Source organism: Onychomys torridus, chromosome 1 (genome assembly GCF_903995425.1).
Source record: "Onychomys torridus chromosome 1, mOncTor1.1, whole genome shotgun sequence".
Lineage (NCBI taxonomy): Eukaryota > Metazoa > Chordata > Mammalia > Rodentia > Cricetidae > Onychomys > Onychomys torridus.
Genome location: NC_050443.1, coordinates 141,709,453 through 141,727,730, shown reverse-complemented (window position 1 = coordinate 141,727,730; position 18,278 = coordinate 141,709,453). Strand labels below are relative to the sequence as shown.

The window sequence follows — 18,278 nt, the reverse complement described above, 5'->3', positions numbered from 1 at the left end:
ATAACATCATGGATTGGATTACTTTTCCTTTACACACAACAATAATACTACCAAGACTGGTAAAATAACCATATTAGGGCTTTTATTCATCTTTGTCTTGGAAACGGAGCAGAAGTCTCTGAATGGGTGGGTGGTCAACAGGACTTTGTTCATAGTGTAAATAAAGCACCCTACTAGATAGTTCTTTCCAAAACAATAATGTTTGTACTGGAAACGTTTGAAAGATGCTTGGAAAACAACCACCATTTGGGGGTTATCAAGAGAGGACACTTAAAACCTAACAGGCTTTTCTCTACCACCTAGCTGATTGCTTGCTTTCCTCATAACAGCTGCCAATCCTTTTCTGTTTGTGTTGTTTTGTGTTGTTTTTGTTGTTCTGAGACAGGGTTTCTCTGCATAGCTTTGGAGCCTATCCTGGAACTCACTTTGTTCCAGGCTGGGCCTCGAACTCACAGAGATCCGCCTATCTCTGCCTTCTGAGTTCTGGGATTAAAGGCATGCACTACTACCACGCAACCTGCAGCTGCCAATCTTTAAAGACTGCCTCTAGTTTTTATATTCACATACATAGTATATTATTAGGAAGTCAGCTCTGCTTTAAAAAAAAAAAAAAAAAACCAATTCCAGGGATGTAGATCAATGGTAACCATTCTTCCAGCCGCCGCCATGAGAAGCAACATGTAAAGACACTGGTAAGCCACAAGCCATGTGGCAAAATATAGACTAACAGAAATGGGTTAATTTAAGATAGAAGAAGCAGATAGCAAGAAGCCTGCCACGGCCATACAGTTTGTAAACAATGTAAGTTTCTGTGTGCTTTCTTGGTTGGGTCTGAGCGACTGTGGGACTGGCGGGTAAGAGAGATTTGTCCTGACTGGGACAGGCAGGAAAACTCCAACTACAAATGGCGCCCAACGTGGGGCAAGAGTTTCCACCTAAAACCTGAGAAAAAAGATTCTAAAACGGAGCTAAAAATAGCTTCCTAATTGTCTCTCTCAAGTTAGCGGCAGCCTGCTGGTTTGAGCTACTATGGCGGGTTCCTGGAGTGTGCGTCTGACCTGCAGTGTGGCGGGAATGAGGAATCTACAAGCGGCACTTTACTCTGCTGCATGGTGGATTTAGCCTTTGCTAGTTAAAAAAAAAAAAAAAAAAAAAAGATTTCTGGGCTATGCGCTGCTTTAATAGAACTGCTTCTGATAGTTGATGGTACACATGGCTCCAAACACAGAGCTGGTGGTAAACTGAACCACCGCCATGTTGAGAAGCTGAGGTGGGTGGAGCCAGCAGCCACAGTGGTGTTTCAGTCTTACAAAGATGGATATTACAAAGAGAATCTGGTTTATGTTGTCTTTGGGGTTTTTAACTGTAAAAAAAGATTTGATCGTAAAAGCTGTTGAGTTAAACAAGTATGTAAATTTTAAAGGTACCTTGACTTCAAAATGTGGATATAAGGATACGTTACTTTGAAAAGGAGTCTCTACTTTTGTTTCCACAGAAAGCCAGAGGCTATGGATTTGTTCCAGATTAAGATACATCAGGTTTGATCAGCCAAAACCACCTGAAAGGTCTCCAATGACACCATGGCCCAGATGATCCCACATCCAGAATGGTTTCAAGGCAACTGGCTCAGAGGTTCACCCTAATGGACTACTCCATAATCCTAAAATTTTCTTTGTGTCCCCATAAGATACAGCGCCCCCCTCCAGCAGGAAGTAGTAAGAAAAACTACGCCCAAATTCCCAGCTGGCTTTGGAGATGGAATTGGCTCACTCCTTCTCTAAACCCAAGCACATTGTTAAAATAAGAGGTTAAGAGCTTCTTGTGTCCCAAATCAGAAGAGCCCTCTGGTGTGGGACAGAGAAAAACCACTATTTTATTTAAAACAGGTTGATTATAAATGCAATCTCTAGGGGGTATGATATAGATATGATAGGATGAAAGGGTAGATTAATGAACTTACTTCTAAAAGAGCAACAACTCATTTAAAATGTTTTACATTGGTATAGATTTTAGTATATTGATACAAACTTAAAGTTAATTTTGTTATACTTTGTGTATATTTCTAATCGTGTTTAAGGTATTATGTTTGTATAGCTCATTTTAAATTGAAATGGATAATTAAAAATAGATTAATAATTAGTCATCTATGATAATCATACTCGTAGCCATGTTAGTTAAGTCTTCTAGATATACATAGACATATTTCAGATAGATAGGTAATCTTCAAATACTTCAAAGACCTACAGAATATGGCATTTAAAATACTTTTAAAATTTAGACTTTCTGGACAGTGAGACATGTCTGTTCCTGGCAGCACCAATTTACTTCAGAGAGGAGGATGGGCATTGAAGACACTTCATATGGAGTTTATCTTTACCTTGGTCAAAATAGCCATTTGGGCAAGAAACTGTTCTTGCCTGGACTACTTGATCAACTGGACATGCAGGACCCATAAAAAGATGACCACTGAACTTTGCTTGACAAAATGGTCCTTCAGGTTCCTGCTTTCAGAGGAAACTGCCAGATATTCTACAGGACACTGAGAGAAGTGACTGAGAGACTCTAGCCCTGTGGGCTGAAGACAAATGCCCCAACTTTATAAAGGAACATTAGGTGACTGTTCAGGCTGCCAGCTGTCTCTGTCTACCCTACAAGACTCCCGAAAGTTGCTTTCATCCTTCTCCCGGTTCTCAGGTAATATTATATCCTTCTGAGGTCTTTGATGTGGTTGAAGACTAGATAGTTTCCTCAGTTATGATAAAAGATAAGTTAGATATAAAACCTTAGACTCACAAATATAAGATAGATAGGATATCTTCTTTAATATTGTAACTGTAATTCTTGCTTGACAATTGTTTTGTTATATGTAATTGTACTATGTAAAAGTTAAAACCTTCTTTAAAAAAAAAAAAAGAAAAGGGGAAGTGCTGTGGATATCGCTCTGTGTAAATAAAGTTTTGATTGGCCAGTGGCCAGGCAGGAGGTATAGGCGGGACAAGAGAGAAGAGAATTCTGGGAAGTAGAAGGTTGGAGAGAGACACCGCCAGCCGCCGCCATGAGAAGCAACATGTAAAGACACTGGTAAGCCACAAGCCATGTGGCAAAATATAGACTAACAGAAATGGGTTAATTTAAGATAGAAGAAGCAGATAGCAAGAAGCCTGCCACTGTGTCCTGTTACTCATACAGACAATGAGAGGGTGTTTCAAATTGCTTGTGCAGGTCTGTTGTATTGAGTAAATCTCAGGTTGAAGGGTTTCTGTTCTCTGCTAACAGAATTCATAGCTTTGTTTTTATGAATTACAGGTGGTTTTTATGAGCCTATGCAAGAGCTTTTGGGACTGTGGACTTGTAGCCTTAGATGACATTACCATGCAATTGGGAAACTGCCGGTCTCCAGGTAAGAGAACTGTTAGTCATTTCAGGTGTGTGTCTCTCTGCTCTGTGATGGACATTTTTAATTCATCTAGGAACCTCATGCATTTGATCCATGCTATTCTATCCCTTGCTTTTCTTAATACACGCACTCTCACAGAGCTTTGTAGTAGACTCTACAAGTTGGAAATAAGGATTCCAGTGTTTTGTGTGGCTTTGTTTGTATGGCTTGGCTCCTTTTTCTCATTGTAAGGAAAGTTAGTAATACCTCCCTGAATGTTGGGGACAAATCATATACATTCCCTAGCTTATGAACTGCCTCTAAATAGTACTTTAAAAACAAGTGCCCTCTATCTTAACTAATATTATTATTATCCTTGCAATTTTGGAGAATGCACATTTTCAAGTAATATTGGTGGCATTGCTATTTCACAAATACTTGTGAGACATATAGCATTAAATTTTTAATAAAGTTGACATGTTCTAAGTCAATTAAGTGACAATAAACAATAAAGCCTACCGCAGCAACAAGGGACATACATAGCCTTATGCTGCTGCTTAGAGCAGCCTAATTATTATTTGTTGTTTTATTTTTGAGTTCCTTGAAAGTTTTGTACAATATTGTTTTGATCATACTTACCTCCCCAACACTTCCCAGAACTACTCCTTTTCCCATTTTCTCCTAATTTTATGGGGCTTTAAAAAAAAAAACCCTTCAAGACCAATTTGTACTGTCCAAAATATTCTTGGAAGTGTGCTTCCACTGAAACATGGTCAACTTGTGAAGGGTTACCCTCTTAGATAAATCTGGCCCTTCCCTGTCCAGCAGCCATCAATGGTGAGAGGTAGGATTGTGTGTCCACCACCCTTCTGCATGCCAGGATTTAGTCTGGCTTGCACTTGCACAGGTTTTGTGTGTGCTGTCACATCTGTTGTGGGTTCGTATGTGCACCTGTCCTGCTATGTCCAGAAGATGTCTTGTTGCAGTCATCTACAGCTGCTGGCTCTTCCACCCTTTGTACCCATAATTCCACAGTGATCCCTGAGCCTTGGCATGAGGATGCAGTGGTTCTTCCAAGGACCTCAGCTCAGGCCTCTGTACTCAGAAAAGAATTTTCCAAATGAATCAGAAGCAAAGTTGGAACTTAATAAGAAAAGGTTTTAACACAGTTTTAAGTTCTAGTGTCAATACAACAAGATGCTTTGGAAAGGGACAGTAGACAGCCAAGCCATGACTGTGGGGCTTCTCAAGAGAGACTGTTGGTAGTCACATAGATAATTTCAGTGGTTTCTAGAGTTACATTGTTCAAAGGATTTCTAAGGACTTTTTCTTTTTTGGAGAAAGAGATAATAAGGTGGTTTCTGATGTGTACTGATAAACATAAAGGCTGTTAGAAAAACAAAACCATAAGTCACAGGGTTGAGGGAATCCTTATTATATTAGTTGCGAGGGGGTTGAGACATACTTAGTCTGCAAACTAAATTCATAATCTCATGAGATTCTCAGAACATAACATATTTGCATCTGGAAATGGAGTAAAGTTAAATTTAAGTCACATGCAAGCCTTAAGCAAGGCTCCCTGCTATTTTAGCATTATTATTTAAAATAGTTCTAGAATTGTGTCAAATCTTCCACTCTTGGCTAGCTTGAGACTTCAGCCAGACTCCAGAATGAGCTCCCCAAGGCATTCTTCATAATTTCCCCTTTATTTTTATCTTACTTCAGACTAAGCATTGATGATAGTGAGAAACTAAAGTCATGGTAGGCATAGCGGGCAATGAGTAAACAGTGCATACCTCAAAGATGCTCAATATTCTCCTCTTTAACAAATAACCAAAGTGTAATAACAGTCTGATACTGGAAAATAGTTGAAAACTATATGTGGGCTGGTGGCCTAGCTCAGCAGCAGACACTTCCACAGCTTACATAGGCCTTACACAGGCTCTGGGTTTATTCCTCCTGCTATAAAATCAATTTAAAGGAAGACGCCTTGCTTTCAGACCCCTGGTTTCTGAGTCCTTGGAAGGACAATAGCAATAAGAATATCCACATTCAAGGCATAGAACAGGGAATGGGCCTCATTGATTAGCACTGTATACTAAAATAAAACAAAAGAGGAAGATAAAACAAAGGACTATCATTGAAAATTTTACTAAGAATATGGATGTAGGGAGGCAGTGCATCTCCAGTTTTCAGAGCTTTGTAATTCCACTCACACAAATTCCAAAGCTGAGGGTGTGTCTTGTTCAAAGTACTCCAGTATTTCAGATCTAAATTTCTGATTCTGTACCATGATAGGATCCATGATGGAGTACAGATTAGCTGGAGGTAAGGCTTGGTAGGCCACCGGTGGGGGTCTGCCTCTCCATAGGCTTGACATATGGCCAGACACCTCTCAGACATGCAAAGTGGGCTGCTAGGATCCATGAGAAAATACATATTCATCGACTGTCTCAGCAGTTACAACACCTGCTGTTTCCTTGCAGAGAGACTTCCACCTCCACCTGGAGAGTGCACTTTCGATCAAGATGAATGTGCGTTTACACAGGAAAAAAGAAACCGGAGCAGCTGGCACAGAGGGAGAGGAGAAACACCCACCTCTTACACAGGACCCAAGGGAGATCACACTACTGGGGTAGGTGAGTTATGCCACATGGTGCTGTTTCCTAAGAACATAACTTAGTATATGAGTGGTCACTTGCTGCATTTTGAATGGCAGATTTATGTCTTGTGACTAGAATGAATTACATGTCATTCTACACATATGAGAATTTTTTAAATAGGCTTATTGAAAAATCATCTTTAATGCTTATAATTCTGATTGATGTATATTGTTGCAAAGATAATTGAGAACTAGGTTTAGAACACTGAAAGAGGCACAAAAGTAGGGAGAAAGAAGTTAATCAAAACTGGAGCTGAGGCTTAGTATATATATGTTCAGGCAGATTGGGAGCATATAGGTAAGTTCAACTCTGTGCTTTCTATAGCTGAAACAAAGACAGAAAATTCACCTGTGAATTGTGATTCACTGTGTTCTTGGGATAAAGCAGGGGGAGCAGATAGCTGGAGGTGTAGATAATCGGATGGTTCCTTATCTATCTCCCCCGACCCCAGACAAGGTCTTGTTCACGCTGCTCTGGAACTTAGGATCTTCCTGCCTCAGCATCCTGAAGAGTTCCAGGATGTAGATATATGTCACCATGCCTGGCTAAGGAGTACGTTTCCAACATAGAATGTGTAAACTATAATAGGACAAATTCAAGGTTGATCATCCTTTTACTACAGTATATCAGCAAGTTAAAAACAGTCAGTGGTAAAATATGTCTCCATTTAAGATATCAGTTAAAGCACAACCTTAACTTCAAAGAAGGAAAACTATCACTGAACTAAACTTGCAGAGATCCTTGACACTGTTTCAGGGTTTTTAAAGAAAAATCAGGGGGCTATGGTGGGTTATACTGTGCTTACCTTAAGACTAACCTCAAGATAAATCTATGATCAAGTACCATGGATCAACATAAGGTGTATGTAACCTTTCTTCTGAATTAACCAAACTTGAGAGAACTCAATCACAAATAGCTTTATTTTTCTTTCTATCATTCACTTCAGTTATATCCTGAAGACTTTTCTCTCCACTCCTTGGTAAATCCCTTAACTCCCAGTTCTGCTCGGGTATTAGAATAGTCATACACCGGGCGGTGGTGGCGCACGCCTTTAATCCCAGCACTCAGGAGGCAGAGGTGGGCAAATCTCTGTGAGTTCGAGGCCAACCTGGGCTACAGAGTGAGTTCCAGGAAAGGCGCAAAGCTACACAGAGAAACCCTGTCTCGAGAAAAAAAAGGTCATAATTTAGACATGTTAAAAAGTCTAGTCCAAATTTAAAAAACAAAAACAAAAACAAAAAAACCTTCCATTTCTCTTTCAATCAAAATGCTTCTGATCTCTTCAGCTTGGCTTTAACTCTTATCTCAAGAAGGTAAAGGAGAAGATCTAGTCTTTAATCTTTATTTCATCCCCTACCCTGCCTTCCCTGTTTGTCATCCTCTATTCAGGGTAGAGAGAGGAAGAATTAAAAGAAAAAAACTTTAAAATATTTGGTGCTGTTTTAAATTCTCTCTTGGTTGTTGACTGTTCTCTCATTGTGACAAATGTCAGTGCTGGCCAACTGGAACTTCTGCAGCACACCATTCCTTGCTGTGTCCCTTCTGCCTAACCCTCCATAACCAGCCCTTTGTACTTGTTGCCTCCATATTAAGGTACACACCTCAATCCAGCCACCTAGGTTTTTCTGAACATTTCTGCTTTGTTTGAAGAACACTCAATTCCATCTGCATTCCTAAAGTGTCTACTGGCCTCAGAAACTAATGTACTCTCACCTGACGTGTGCCCCGCCCTGCCCCATGCCACTGCTACCTTTTGTCTATGCTGCTTTGGTAGACTCGGGAAGATTACTTCCTCAGAGAAGGATGCTGCTGAAGAGACTCAGTACTGGCCAAAGGTAGACCAGATGTCCACTTTCAGTATTGAATAGTGATTCTAAAAGAATTATGAGGTCCATTAGGCTCCATCTGAAAGTGCATCAGGAATTTACAGTGATAACCAGAAGCCATATATGATAACACTCTGACAGTATAAAACAGAAATCTAACTCAGTCTTATTTAAGTGGACAAGGAATCCTTTGCTGAACTTTGAAACAGGAAAATGTCAGTTGAGGCACATTCTGATGCAAGGGATAAACTATATAATCAGGGGACCCTTTTCTCTTTTTACTTCTCTGTTATGGGCTTTCTGGATTGGTTCCAGTCTCCAACAGGATATCCTACCATGTAAGAAACTGGCTCCAGCCAAGGCAGCCTCATGGACTTTCAACACTGAATTTTGCAGAGATAACTCTGATGAAAATCTCCAAAATAACCACCCCCATATTGAGAAAGGGTATTACTGTGGAGCCCTGGCTGGCCTGAAACTTGCTAATAGACAAGGCAGGCTGGCCTTAAATTTACAGAGATCCACCTTCCTCTGTCTGCCTCACAAGTGCTGGAATTAAAGGCCTGTGACACATGCCCAACCAAACTGAGTCTTATTGACTCTGAATAGCAATGTCATGAGGGCTATAACACCATTGAATTCCCACAATACTTAATATTGTGACTTGCACAAGATAGATATGCAAAAAATCTCTATGGGATAAGTGAACAAATGAGTGAATGAGTGGATGAATAAATGAAAGCCTTTACTGAAACAAATAAGAATAACCATTATTTAGCAAGACCTCCAACAACTAGCATGGTGGTACACACCTATAATCCCAGCATTCAGGGGGCTGAGGCAAGAATATTACAAATTTAAGGCCAGCCTGGGTCACATAATGAGATCCAGACCACACTGGGCTATATAGCAAGTCCTGTCTCAAGACAAAAACACCAAAACCTCTCTAGAAAAAATAAGATTGTGAGAAGATACTATTTTTAATATCTGGTATAGTAGAGAAGAGCCAATCAATTTAGCTGTTATAAGATTCCCCCCCCCCGAAGATTGATAGTTTTTATTTCTTTTATGCAGACATAAAGAAGGCTTCAGTTAGGCCAGGTGGTAGTGGTGTACACCTGTAATCCCAGCACTCGGGAGGCAGAGGCAGGTGGATTTCTGTGAGTTCGAGGCCAGCCTGCTCTACAGACTGAGATCCAGGACAGGCTCCAAAGCTACAGAGAAAAACCCTGTCTCAAAAAAAAAACAAAAACAAAAAAAACAAAACAAAAAACAAACAAACAACAACAAAAAAAAAACAAAGAAGGTTTCAGTTAGAAGTATGAAGAGATGTTATCAAAGATAAGCATAAGATGACTTTGGGGGAGGTATTCTGGATAATGAAGATCATGGAGTGCCTTGAACATGGAAGACAGAGTAGAATCAAAGTAGTAAACAGTGAATGCGCCACTCCTGGGAAGAGCAAAAGGAAGCCAGGGCTAGAAGAGATCCACTCCTGGGAAGAGCAAAGGGAAGCCAGGGATGGAAAGAGATCCACTCCTGGGAAGAGCAAAGGGAAGCCAGGGATGGAAGAGATCCGTGGGTTTTGGAGCTGGGATAACCCAACATATTGCATTCATTGAGTATTGCATTAAGAAAGCTACTTAAATTCTCAGTTCCAGCCTTGACATTTAGAAAATGAGAATACCTAAAACTACTTACTCATTTCCATAGTTTCAAGGAGTGGTCCAAGATCAAGGCGTCCTCATGGTTGCTTTTCTTTGGCCTCTCTAGCTTGCAAATGGCCATCTTCTTGCTGCATCTACATATGGTATTCCCTCTATGCCAACACATTGCTGATGTCTCTTTTCTTAGGATACTTGTATTGAATCAGGATCTACCCCACCAATCCTCTTTTAATTCAATTACATCTTTAAAAGCTTGGTCTCTAAATGTAGCCACACTCTGATAGACTGGGGTTAGGTCTTCATCCTGTGTGTTTTGCAGAGATGTAACTTAACCCATAGCAGACTCCCTCCCAGGAATCCATGTCATGGGCCAAATATCAGAGGAGAAAGAAAATTCTTTCAAGTTAAATGAGTGACAGCCCAGGCCTGCTTCTGCTCCTCGTGGCTTTATGCTACAGTCTAGGCTTGTCTGACTCATAGAACATGTTCTACCTCTTCCTCACCCATTCAAAACTCTATGAAAACTTATCAAAAACATGTGCAATATATATTAAATGGTGCATAATTTTAGTCCTTTACTGACATTACTGGGGTACGGGAACATATGTTAATTAACTTGGGATGGCTTTGTTTGAAGATAGTATAGTTGTGTTTTCTTTGTCTCTTCGAAAATTCAAAGAATGTTTCAGCTGGCTAGGGTGAAACTTCACAGCAAAAGAATGACTGCAATGTTTCTTAGTGAACTCCATACTTATTCTGAGTGAATACTAGATATATTAAATGGAAGTCTCTGGTGCACAGAGTAGAGAAGGTGGATTTTAAAAAATAAATTATTTACCTGGTTCAATATAAAATTCAAAATGATTCTCAAGATACTTTTCAGTTTTTAACTAATAAAATATTTTGGAATCTATCTTTTTATTCGTGTGCATAACAATGCAAGTAAGAAAACAAATTCTACTATACTATGCCCAAGGTACCTATAGATATATAGCATTTGGTTAGGGCTGTCAATTACTTTAATAACTCTTTCACTGTAAAGTGAGGGATCATTTATTGAACATTTACCCTGGGCAGGCCCTATATCTAGAATATTTATACACTTCCTACAATCTGTAAAGCAAGTGAAAGGTCCTATTTTTCAGACAGAGAAATAAAAGCTTGGAGAAGTTAAGTGTCCTTTCAAAGCTACATAGTAGTAACTGGTAGAGGAGGGACTGGATTTCAGGTTTATTTGGTTCCAGTAACCATATTCTTTCCACAATGCCTACATGACATTGACACATCACACATGACTCATAATGCATGTGGCCATCAGAAATAATCTACAGGTTTCCTGAACTACTTCTGGTGTCGATAGTCTGGTATTTTGAGTGTGACTCCAGGAGTGCACCCATGGAAAAGTAGCTTCCTTGTCTCCCAGTCTTTAATAGTGTGGGCCAAATAAGGCTGATATATGAGCTCTCAAATCAAAAAGAGAGAAGTGTAACCCATTCAAAAATGAAAGCATAAACAAAGACTCTTCTAAAACAACTGACTGGTGTTTTCTACACATTTATTTAATGAGAGAGGGTGGGGGAGGGAGGGATGGAGAGAGAGAGAGAGAGAGAGAGAGAGAGAACATGCATGCACATGCCACAGTGTGAGTGTGGAGGTCAGAGGACAACCTTCTGGAATGTGTTCTCCATACACCCTGTGGATTCCAGAGACTGACTGAACTCAGGTCATCAGGCTCGGGGAAAACATCTTTACTCTCTCAGTCATCTCACCAGCCCCCAAACAACTAATTGTTCTAGCTACCAGCATCAGAAGCTACATGCATATAAAAATCAAATATCTTAGAAATGGGAGTTACCATTAATATCACACAATCTGGGGTCCCCCACTTGATTCATTCCATATCTTCTGAGCAGTCAATATTCATTACATACAAAAAAATCCAAATGACTCAAGCTATAAGTAAAGCAATCAAGGTCAAATTCTAGAGATAATGGGACAATGCAAGGCAGCAGCTCTCCTTGGCAGTCTCTTGAGGAATGAATCAGAGTGGGTCAGGAATGGTAAGGAATATGAACACATTTCAGGATGAAGAAAGAGCAGGCATGAGACATGCAGCCCTCTAAGCAGTGGGACAGCTTTCAGGAACTCTAAGTCACAATACTGGCCATAGGATACTGTTAACCAGGAGACCCATGAAAGTGGAGCCTCCAATATGACCTTATATGGAGGTTGTACACTTGAAGGTATGAGTCCTCACAGCAGGAATGGAGAACAAGGTCATGTAACAAGGAAATTATCCATCCATGCAACAATGATGCATCCTTGACTTGGCCACTACTATGTCCAATTGATTGCTTGAGATGGTGGGAACATCTAATAAACCATGTTGAATCATTTCTCATGGACATCAACTAGAGAGTAAAAGGGAAAAGTACATTTTCATACACTCCCACCCTCCCACTGGCCTACATATGTACCCATTTAGCACTGACTTCTCATTCACATGGGTGCAGAGAAATTCTGTAGAGGCTTAAGAGTTTCTGAAGACGCCTCTTCATTGAAGACCAAAAGCCTTGATGAGGCATCTACCAAGGTGCTTCTGCATCAGCCCTGTCTTTTAACTTTCTCTGCTTAAAGCCTGTCAGTTTACAGTTGGCAGAACTCCAACAAGAGAGGAAAAAAGAAAGATTGGGTGGGGGGAGGGGGATGCAAACCTGTTTTATAGACAGCTGCATTAGATGATCAGTCAATACATGTCCAATAAATAAAAAGAAAAGCTCAGAAAAGCCACACTATAAATATGTCAAGCTGCTGTGTGTCTGTCAGAATCAATACATCATCTCAGGTTAAATAAAGACAAGCTCTGTGAATGAAGCTCTTCAATTTAGCTGCCGAATGGGTCAAATAATGTCAATTTCCCAGTAATGGAGTGTTTGGGAAGTGACCCACCTGTTCTGGCTCAGTGGCTATGCCCATCCTGCCCTTGGAAGTGCCTCATCCATGAAGCTCTTACTTTATAGTTCTGTCACAGGAAAGGTGTCGATGGGATGAGGCTGAGTAAAAAAAAAAAAAAAAAAAAAAAATGTCACTGTTCTTAGCAAGAGCCAAGCATTTCTCATGAAGAAGCATTCTTGAGCTGTTAGGGGCTGTTGGTTAATCACCAGAATACTGATAAAGTTGGTTTTGACCAGTTTGTTTTTTCCAGTGTTCTTGTTGCTTTTATGGTGATGTTTAGAGCTTCAGAGGTCCTTACTCTGCTTCTCTGGAACCCTTCTCACCGCCTGCTTGTTTTTTAGTTGGTTCAAGTTCATTGGTGAAATTCTCTCTTTCCATTTTCTTGACTGTAACCACATATTTATGTACACATATAAACATGTGTATGTGTTTTGTAGTGCTAAGGATTGAACTCAGGACTCTGTACATACAGGGCAAGAGTGACATTATTAATCTATACCCCGACCCTTCAAATTTATTATATATTAAAACCATTAAACAACAGTCTCTTTGCATTTTTTTTGTTGTTTTTTTGTTTGGTTTTTTTTTTTTCAAGACATGGTTTTCCCTGTGTAGCTTTGTGCCTGTTCTAGAACTCACTCTGTAGCCCAGGCTGGCCTTGAACTCACAGGGATCTGCCTGGCTCTGCCTCCTGAGTGCTGGGATTAAAGGCATGAGCCACCACTGCCCAGCAAACTACAGTCTCTTATATGATAACTCCATGTTATAGATTACCTGTTTCCCCAGGTGGAATCTGTCTGTTTATACAGACACACACACACACACACACACACACACACACACACACACCTAAAAATCTATGATAAATCTGACTGAAATCTAGATGTTGCAAATGAAACATCACAGAACACTCCTGTGATGTTGTTTTCCTCTTAGAGGATAAGAATTAAGGCCACATGAGGTGGCTGTGGCTCTGCTTTCCTGGGTACCCATCTGGTTCTGCCTACAGCCCAGGCATATTTTCCAAGAATGGAGTCTGGAGTTTATTTAGGAATTATCCTCTCTAGTATGTACTAAACTTAAACTTTGTCTCTAGCTGGTAAGATGGCAGGAAACCCTACTTTGTTTTGCATTTAACTTTCTGTCTCTTGGTCTCTTCAAGTTAAGAATTTGATAAATGCCTCAGGGGAAGTTTGCCAAGCAATATGTTCTCTTTTCTGTCCCTCCTTTCTCATAAAATGTGCCCCTCCCAACCCCAGCTGCTCAAGCAACTTTGAACACTAAACACTAGTTACTTTCTGCTCACATCAGTGAGCCTGTTGGTGTCTCTGCCACAAAGCCTAAAGAGAGAAGCAGCTTGGAGAATCTGGAGCTCATTCTGTGGACCTTCCATTTTCTCTGAAGTCTGTTGGTTCCTCTGTGCCTTTCAGCTTGCAACATTCTCTGATAGCTCTGAAACAGGTGCCACCTCTATGAGATCAGGATGGTTCAAGGCAATTTGAAAATAAAAAGGAAGAGTAGAGCTTCCTCTACAAAGGTGGATTGTTCTGGAATCAGAGCAATGAAGAGTAGCAGGATTGAAGGCAGCACACAAAGATGCAGGGAGCCTGGAGTTTTTGTAGGGCAGAAAAAAAGGAACTTTTGTGGTTGAAGATCCCATCTGTCATCTGTTCCCTCCAGCCTCAAAGTTGCAAATGCTGACAGAGGTTGGAATGCTGACCTTGTCAGGAGCTTGCAGGCTCCTAACTACCTGAAGACGTCATGAGCCTGCAAATCAACTGTCAGAGTTTATCAGCTCACCTGAGGCTTTTGAGTCATTAACTCTTCAAGACTTTGAATATTTTTTCCCCGTTTGTCTGTCCTAAGTTTCCTCTAGGCATACTAGAAGCAGTGCCAGTCACAGAATAGAACCAGAAGAAGCAGTTCTGATATCAGGCTCCTGCTATAACATCATTTATTTACAACAGATTGTTTTGCTCAGAAGTCAGGAACTTGCTCTGTGCTAGACCACAAGACAACCAATCATAATTTTAAAATATTTTATTTATTATTTGACAATTTCAAACATGTGTATAATGTATCTTGATCATGTCCAACCCAAGTCCCCTTCCCTACTGTTCCCAGAGTCTCCCCCAAGGCTTCCCTTCCTGCCTTCATGTCTTCTTCCTTTTCCTTTCCTTTCCTTTCTTTTCCTTTTCCTTTCCTTTCCTTTCCTTTTCTTTCTTCTTTTCTTTTCTTTTCTTTTCTTTTCTTTTCTTTTTAGAAATGACCCACTGAGTCTGTATCTGCATGGGGATGGGGTCATTTAGCAGAACATAGGACTATTAGTGGCCATGCACCCAAAGAAAAAACGTGGTTCCCCTCTTCTAACAATCATCAATTGCCAATAGCTCCTCAATGAGGAATGGAATATCATGAACTTCTCCTATATCCATGCCAGAACTGGCTTGATCTTATGCAGGTCTTGTGCAGATAACCATAGATGATGTAGGTTCATGAGGGCAGTGGCCCTGTCATGCCTAGAAGACGGCATTTTACATTGCCCCTCCACATCCTTGAATTTTTATATTCATTCTGCCTTACCCCCAATGTGTCCTGATCTTAGGAAGTTGGTTTAAATGGCCTGTTTGGAGCTGAGCATTCTACAGTTACTTATTCTCAGCATTTGGATCAGTTATGAGTCTCTGCATTAACCACTGTCCAGTAGAAAAAAACAAAAACAAAAACAAAAAAAAAACACCTTTTCTGACTAAGTTTGAGAGTAGCACTAATTTGCAGGTACAAACACAAATACGTAGAAAGCAGTTTGATATCGTGTACATTTACAAAACAACAGCGGTAAGTTCTCCCCTAGGACCTAGGACCTCCCCAACCGTGGGGTTTTGACCAAGTTTAGAATACCAGGCATGAAATCCCTCATGGAGCAGATCTCAGATCTAATCGGAAAGCGATTGCTTGCCCTCATAACAGTCATACCACTATTGTATAAGTAGGTGTCTCTTGCATAGCAGGTTGATATTGCTGCAAGTATAATCCACTTCTTGGTAATCTTCCGCTGTGTTTTCTCCCCAGCAGCCTGCATGTAGTACCCTCCAGCACCAGGAAAGCTTGCCATCACGTATGGGTTACTCCTCCCCCCTCTCATTAAGGGTCTTTTCCTCTCACCTCTCTTGTGTGCTCTCTCTAGCTTTTTGACCTCGAAAGAAACCCCAAATTAAACCCACAAACATAAACATCTGAAGCCAAAATCTATGTATGAGAGAAAACAAGCAGCACTTGTTCTTCTGAGCTTGAGTTACCTCACCAGTTCCACACATTTCCCTATAAATTTAATAATTACATTTGTCTTTACAACTGAGTAAATTCTGTTGTATTAATGTATCACATTTCATTATCTATTCATCAGTTGATGAACAGCCAGGCTGACTCTATTTCCCAGCTATTGTGAATACAATGGCATTTAACATGGTTGGACAAACATTTCAGTAGTACAATGTGGAATGCATGGAGTATATGCCCCAGAAATGGTGTGGCTGGGCTGGGTCATATGGCAATTCTAGTTAGCTTTTATTAATTTATTTACTTGTGTGTTTAGGTATGTCTGTTTTACATTTTGTATTTTCTTCTCTTAATTTAGTTAGGGGTCAAATCATGGGCATAATATCATGAAGAAAAGTATACATAGTTCAAAATATTTAATTTAATATGAGTAGTCATTATTGTATGTGTGTAAGTACACATGCATGTGTGTATGCACCAAGAAAATGTGGAGGTGTTCGTTTTGCTCAGGAATGTTTTGAATCTCTCATTCTTTTGCACTTACATGTGAATTTTGAGACTATTTTTCCATTTCTGTATATAATGTCATTAGAATTTTGATGTAGATTGTGTTGAACTGTAGACTACTTTTCTTTAAAAAATTAATTTATTTATTTTTACACATATGGATGTTTTGCCTGCATGTATGTCTGAGCACTATGTGTGTGCAATGTCCACAAAGGCCAGAAGAGAGGACGCTGGATCCTCTCGAATGAGTTTCTCATCTACCATCTTACCCATAAGTCCCCCCATCATAGTATTTAGAATGAGATCTTTATATCCCTGGTTTCTTATGACTATAAGCATTTGTTGGTGTTTTCTGCTCTTTAGCCAAAGGTCTTGTTATATCTGAGAAGATATTTCACAGTCTGTTATTCTTTGGCAAAGGGTAATAGAAGAATAATAAAATTTACATGCACTTTGGCTGTAAACTTCCCAACAGAAGATGTCATTGTTTGTGTCTTTCCTTTTATAACTCCCTATTCTGAGAAATAAATACCAGGGACATTATGTTAAGAAAAATATCCCGCCAGGCAGTGGTGGCACACGCCTTTAATCCCAGAACTCTGGAGGTAGAGGCAGGCGGATCTCTGTGAGTTCGAGGCCGGCCTGGGCTACCAAGTGAGTTCCAGGAAAAGTGCAAAGCTACACAGGGAAACCCTGTCTCAAAAAACCAAAAAAAAAAGAAAGAAAGAAGGAAAGAAAGAGAGAAAGAAAGAAAGAAAGAAGGAAGGAAGGAAGGAAGGAAGGAAGGAAGAAGGAAGAAGAAAGAAAGAAGAAGAAGGAAGAAGAAAGGAAGGAAGGAAGGAAGGAAGGAAGGAAGGAAGAAAGAAAGGAAGAAAGAAAGAAAGAAAGAAAGAAAGAAAGAAAGAAAGAAAGAAAGAAAAGTATCCCAACTGTACTTGTTAAAACACAGTAAGGTAGACTTCACTCACAACCATCATGCTAAGAACCAGCATAGTGTCATTTTTTTGGTTGAGGAGAGAGACCAGGTTCAACCTGAACACTACATGGCCAAGGGAGAATAGAGAAACAAAGAGCTGCATGAGATCAGGGCATGGCAAACTAGCAGGAAGAAATGTCAGGGGTAGGAAGGATTTTGGATGAGCTGACCTACCAGGATTCTTGCTGAAGGCAATCCAGGGTTATCGTGCGTCACCTCTGGGACTGTGGAAGATGAAGGAAATGATCACATAGCTCCTTGATTAGATATCAGGGGTATGAGGCTCCTGGCTTAGAAGCCTCTTATAAGATAGGATTTTGTGAGGAAAACATAGGCCTAGGGAAAGATTTAGGAGCTAAAGTTGGGTCAAACAAGAATCCTTGCAAACTCGGAGTATTAAAGTGCTACAATGTCTTCTTTTTATTCCCTAGTCAAAGAAGACACTTAGAAAGCCATAGTACATTAATTAAAGTGACTTGTATAGTTAATATAATTTTGCTTAGGAAACATTGGAATTTTTCTTTAATGGGGAATATATTTTGAAATTTTTCATTTACTCAACAAATTAACAGCAGTTCATAGATTTTTAGGATGCTGGTGGTAGACAGCCTATTACAGATCAGCTAAAGAAACACACACATTAAATATTATGGAAACTAATTTAGTGAAGTTTGAATAATTATCTGCTGTTATCCTTAGGTAGCAACAATAAGCATTCTTGTTACTAAGTGCACACTGCAAACAATAGTGAATTTCATCAAAAAGAGAGAGAGAGCTAGCACCTGCCTGGGTGACTTACGGCATTTAGTCCTCACAAACTTTTCTATGGCTCATTTTAAAATATAGGTAATGAGATAATGGTAGGAGTGACTTTAAAAGGTGGGGCTTCCTATTTTATACACTGGAAAATGTTCCCCTGAGACTTGGGACCAGTAGCACAATGTGTTTCTCCTGGATGTATAGTGGCCACAGGGCCTTTTTTTAAATTAACAAAATGCATTCTGGGACTTTTGAAGGACATGCCTATAT

General features: G+C 40.0%; 1 protein-coding gene across 1 annotated transcript in view; it reads left to right on the top strand.

Annotated features, from left to right (window-relative positions):
* Mamdc2 (MAM domain containing 2) overlaps positions 1-18,278 on the top strand; it is a 159,126-nt gene that overhangs the window by 124,158 nt on the left and 16,690 nt on the right. Inside the window, exons 10-11 of the mRNA XM_036205401.1 lie at positions 3,307-3,400; positions 5,863-6,015. Coding sequence (XP_036061294.1) covers positions 3,307-3,400; positions 5,863-6,015 — 247 coding nt within the window. The remainder of the gene's footprint in view (positions 1-3,306; positions 3,401-5,862; positions 6,016-18,278) is intronic.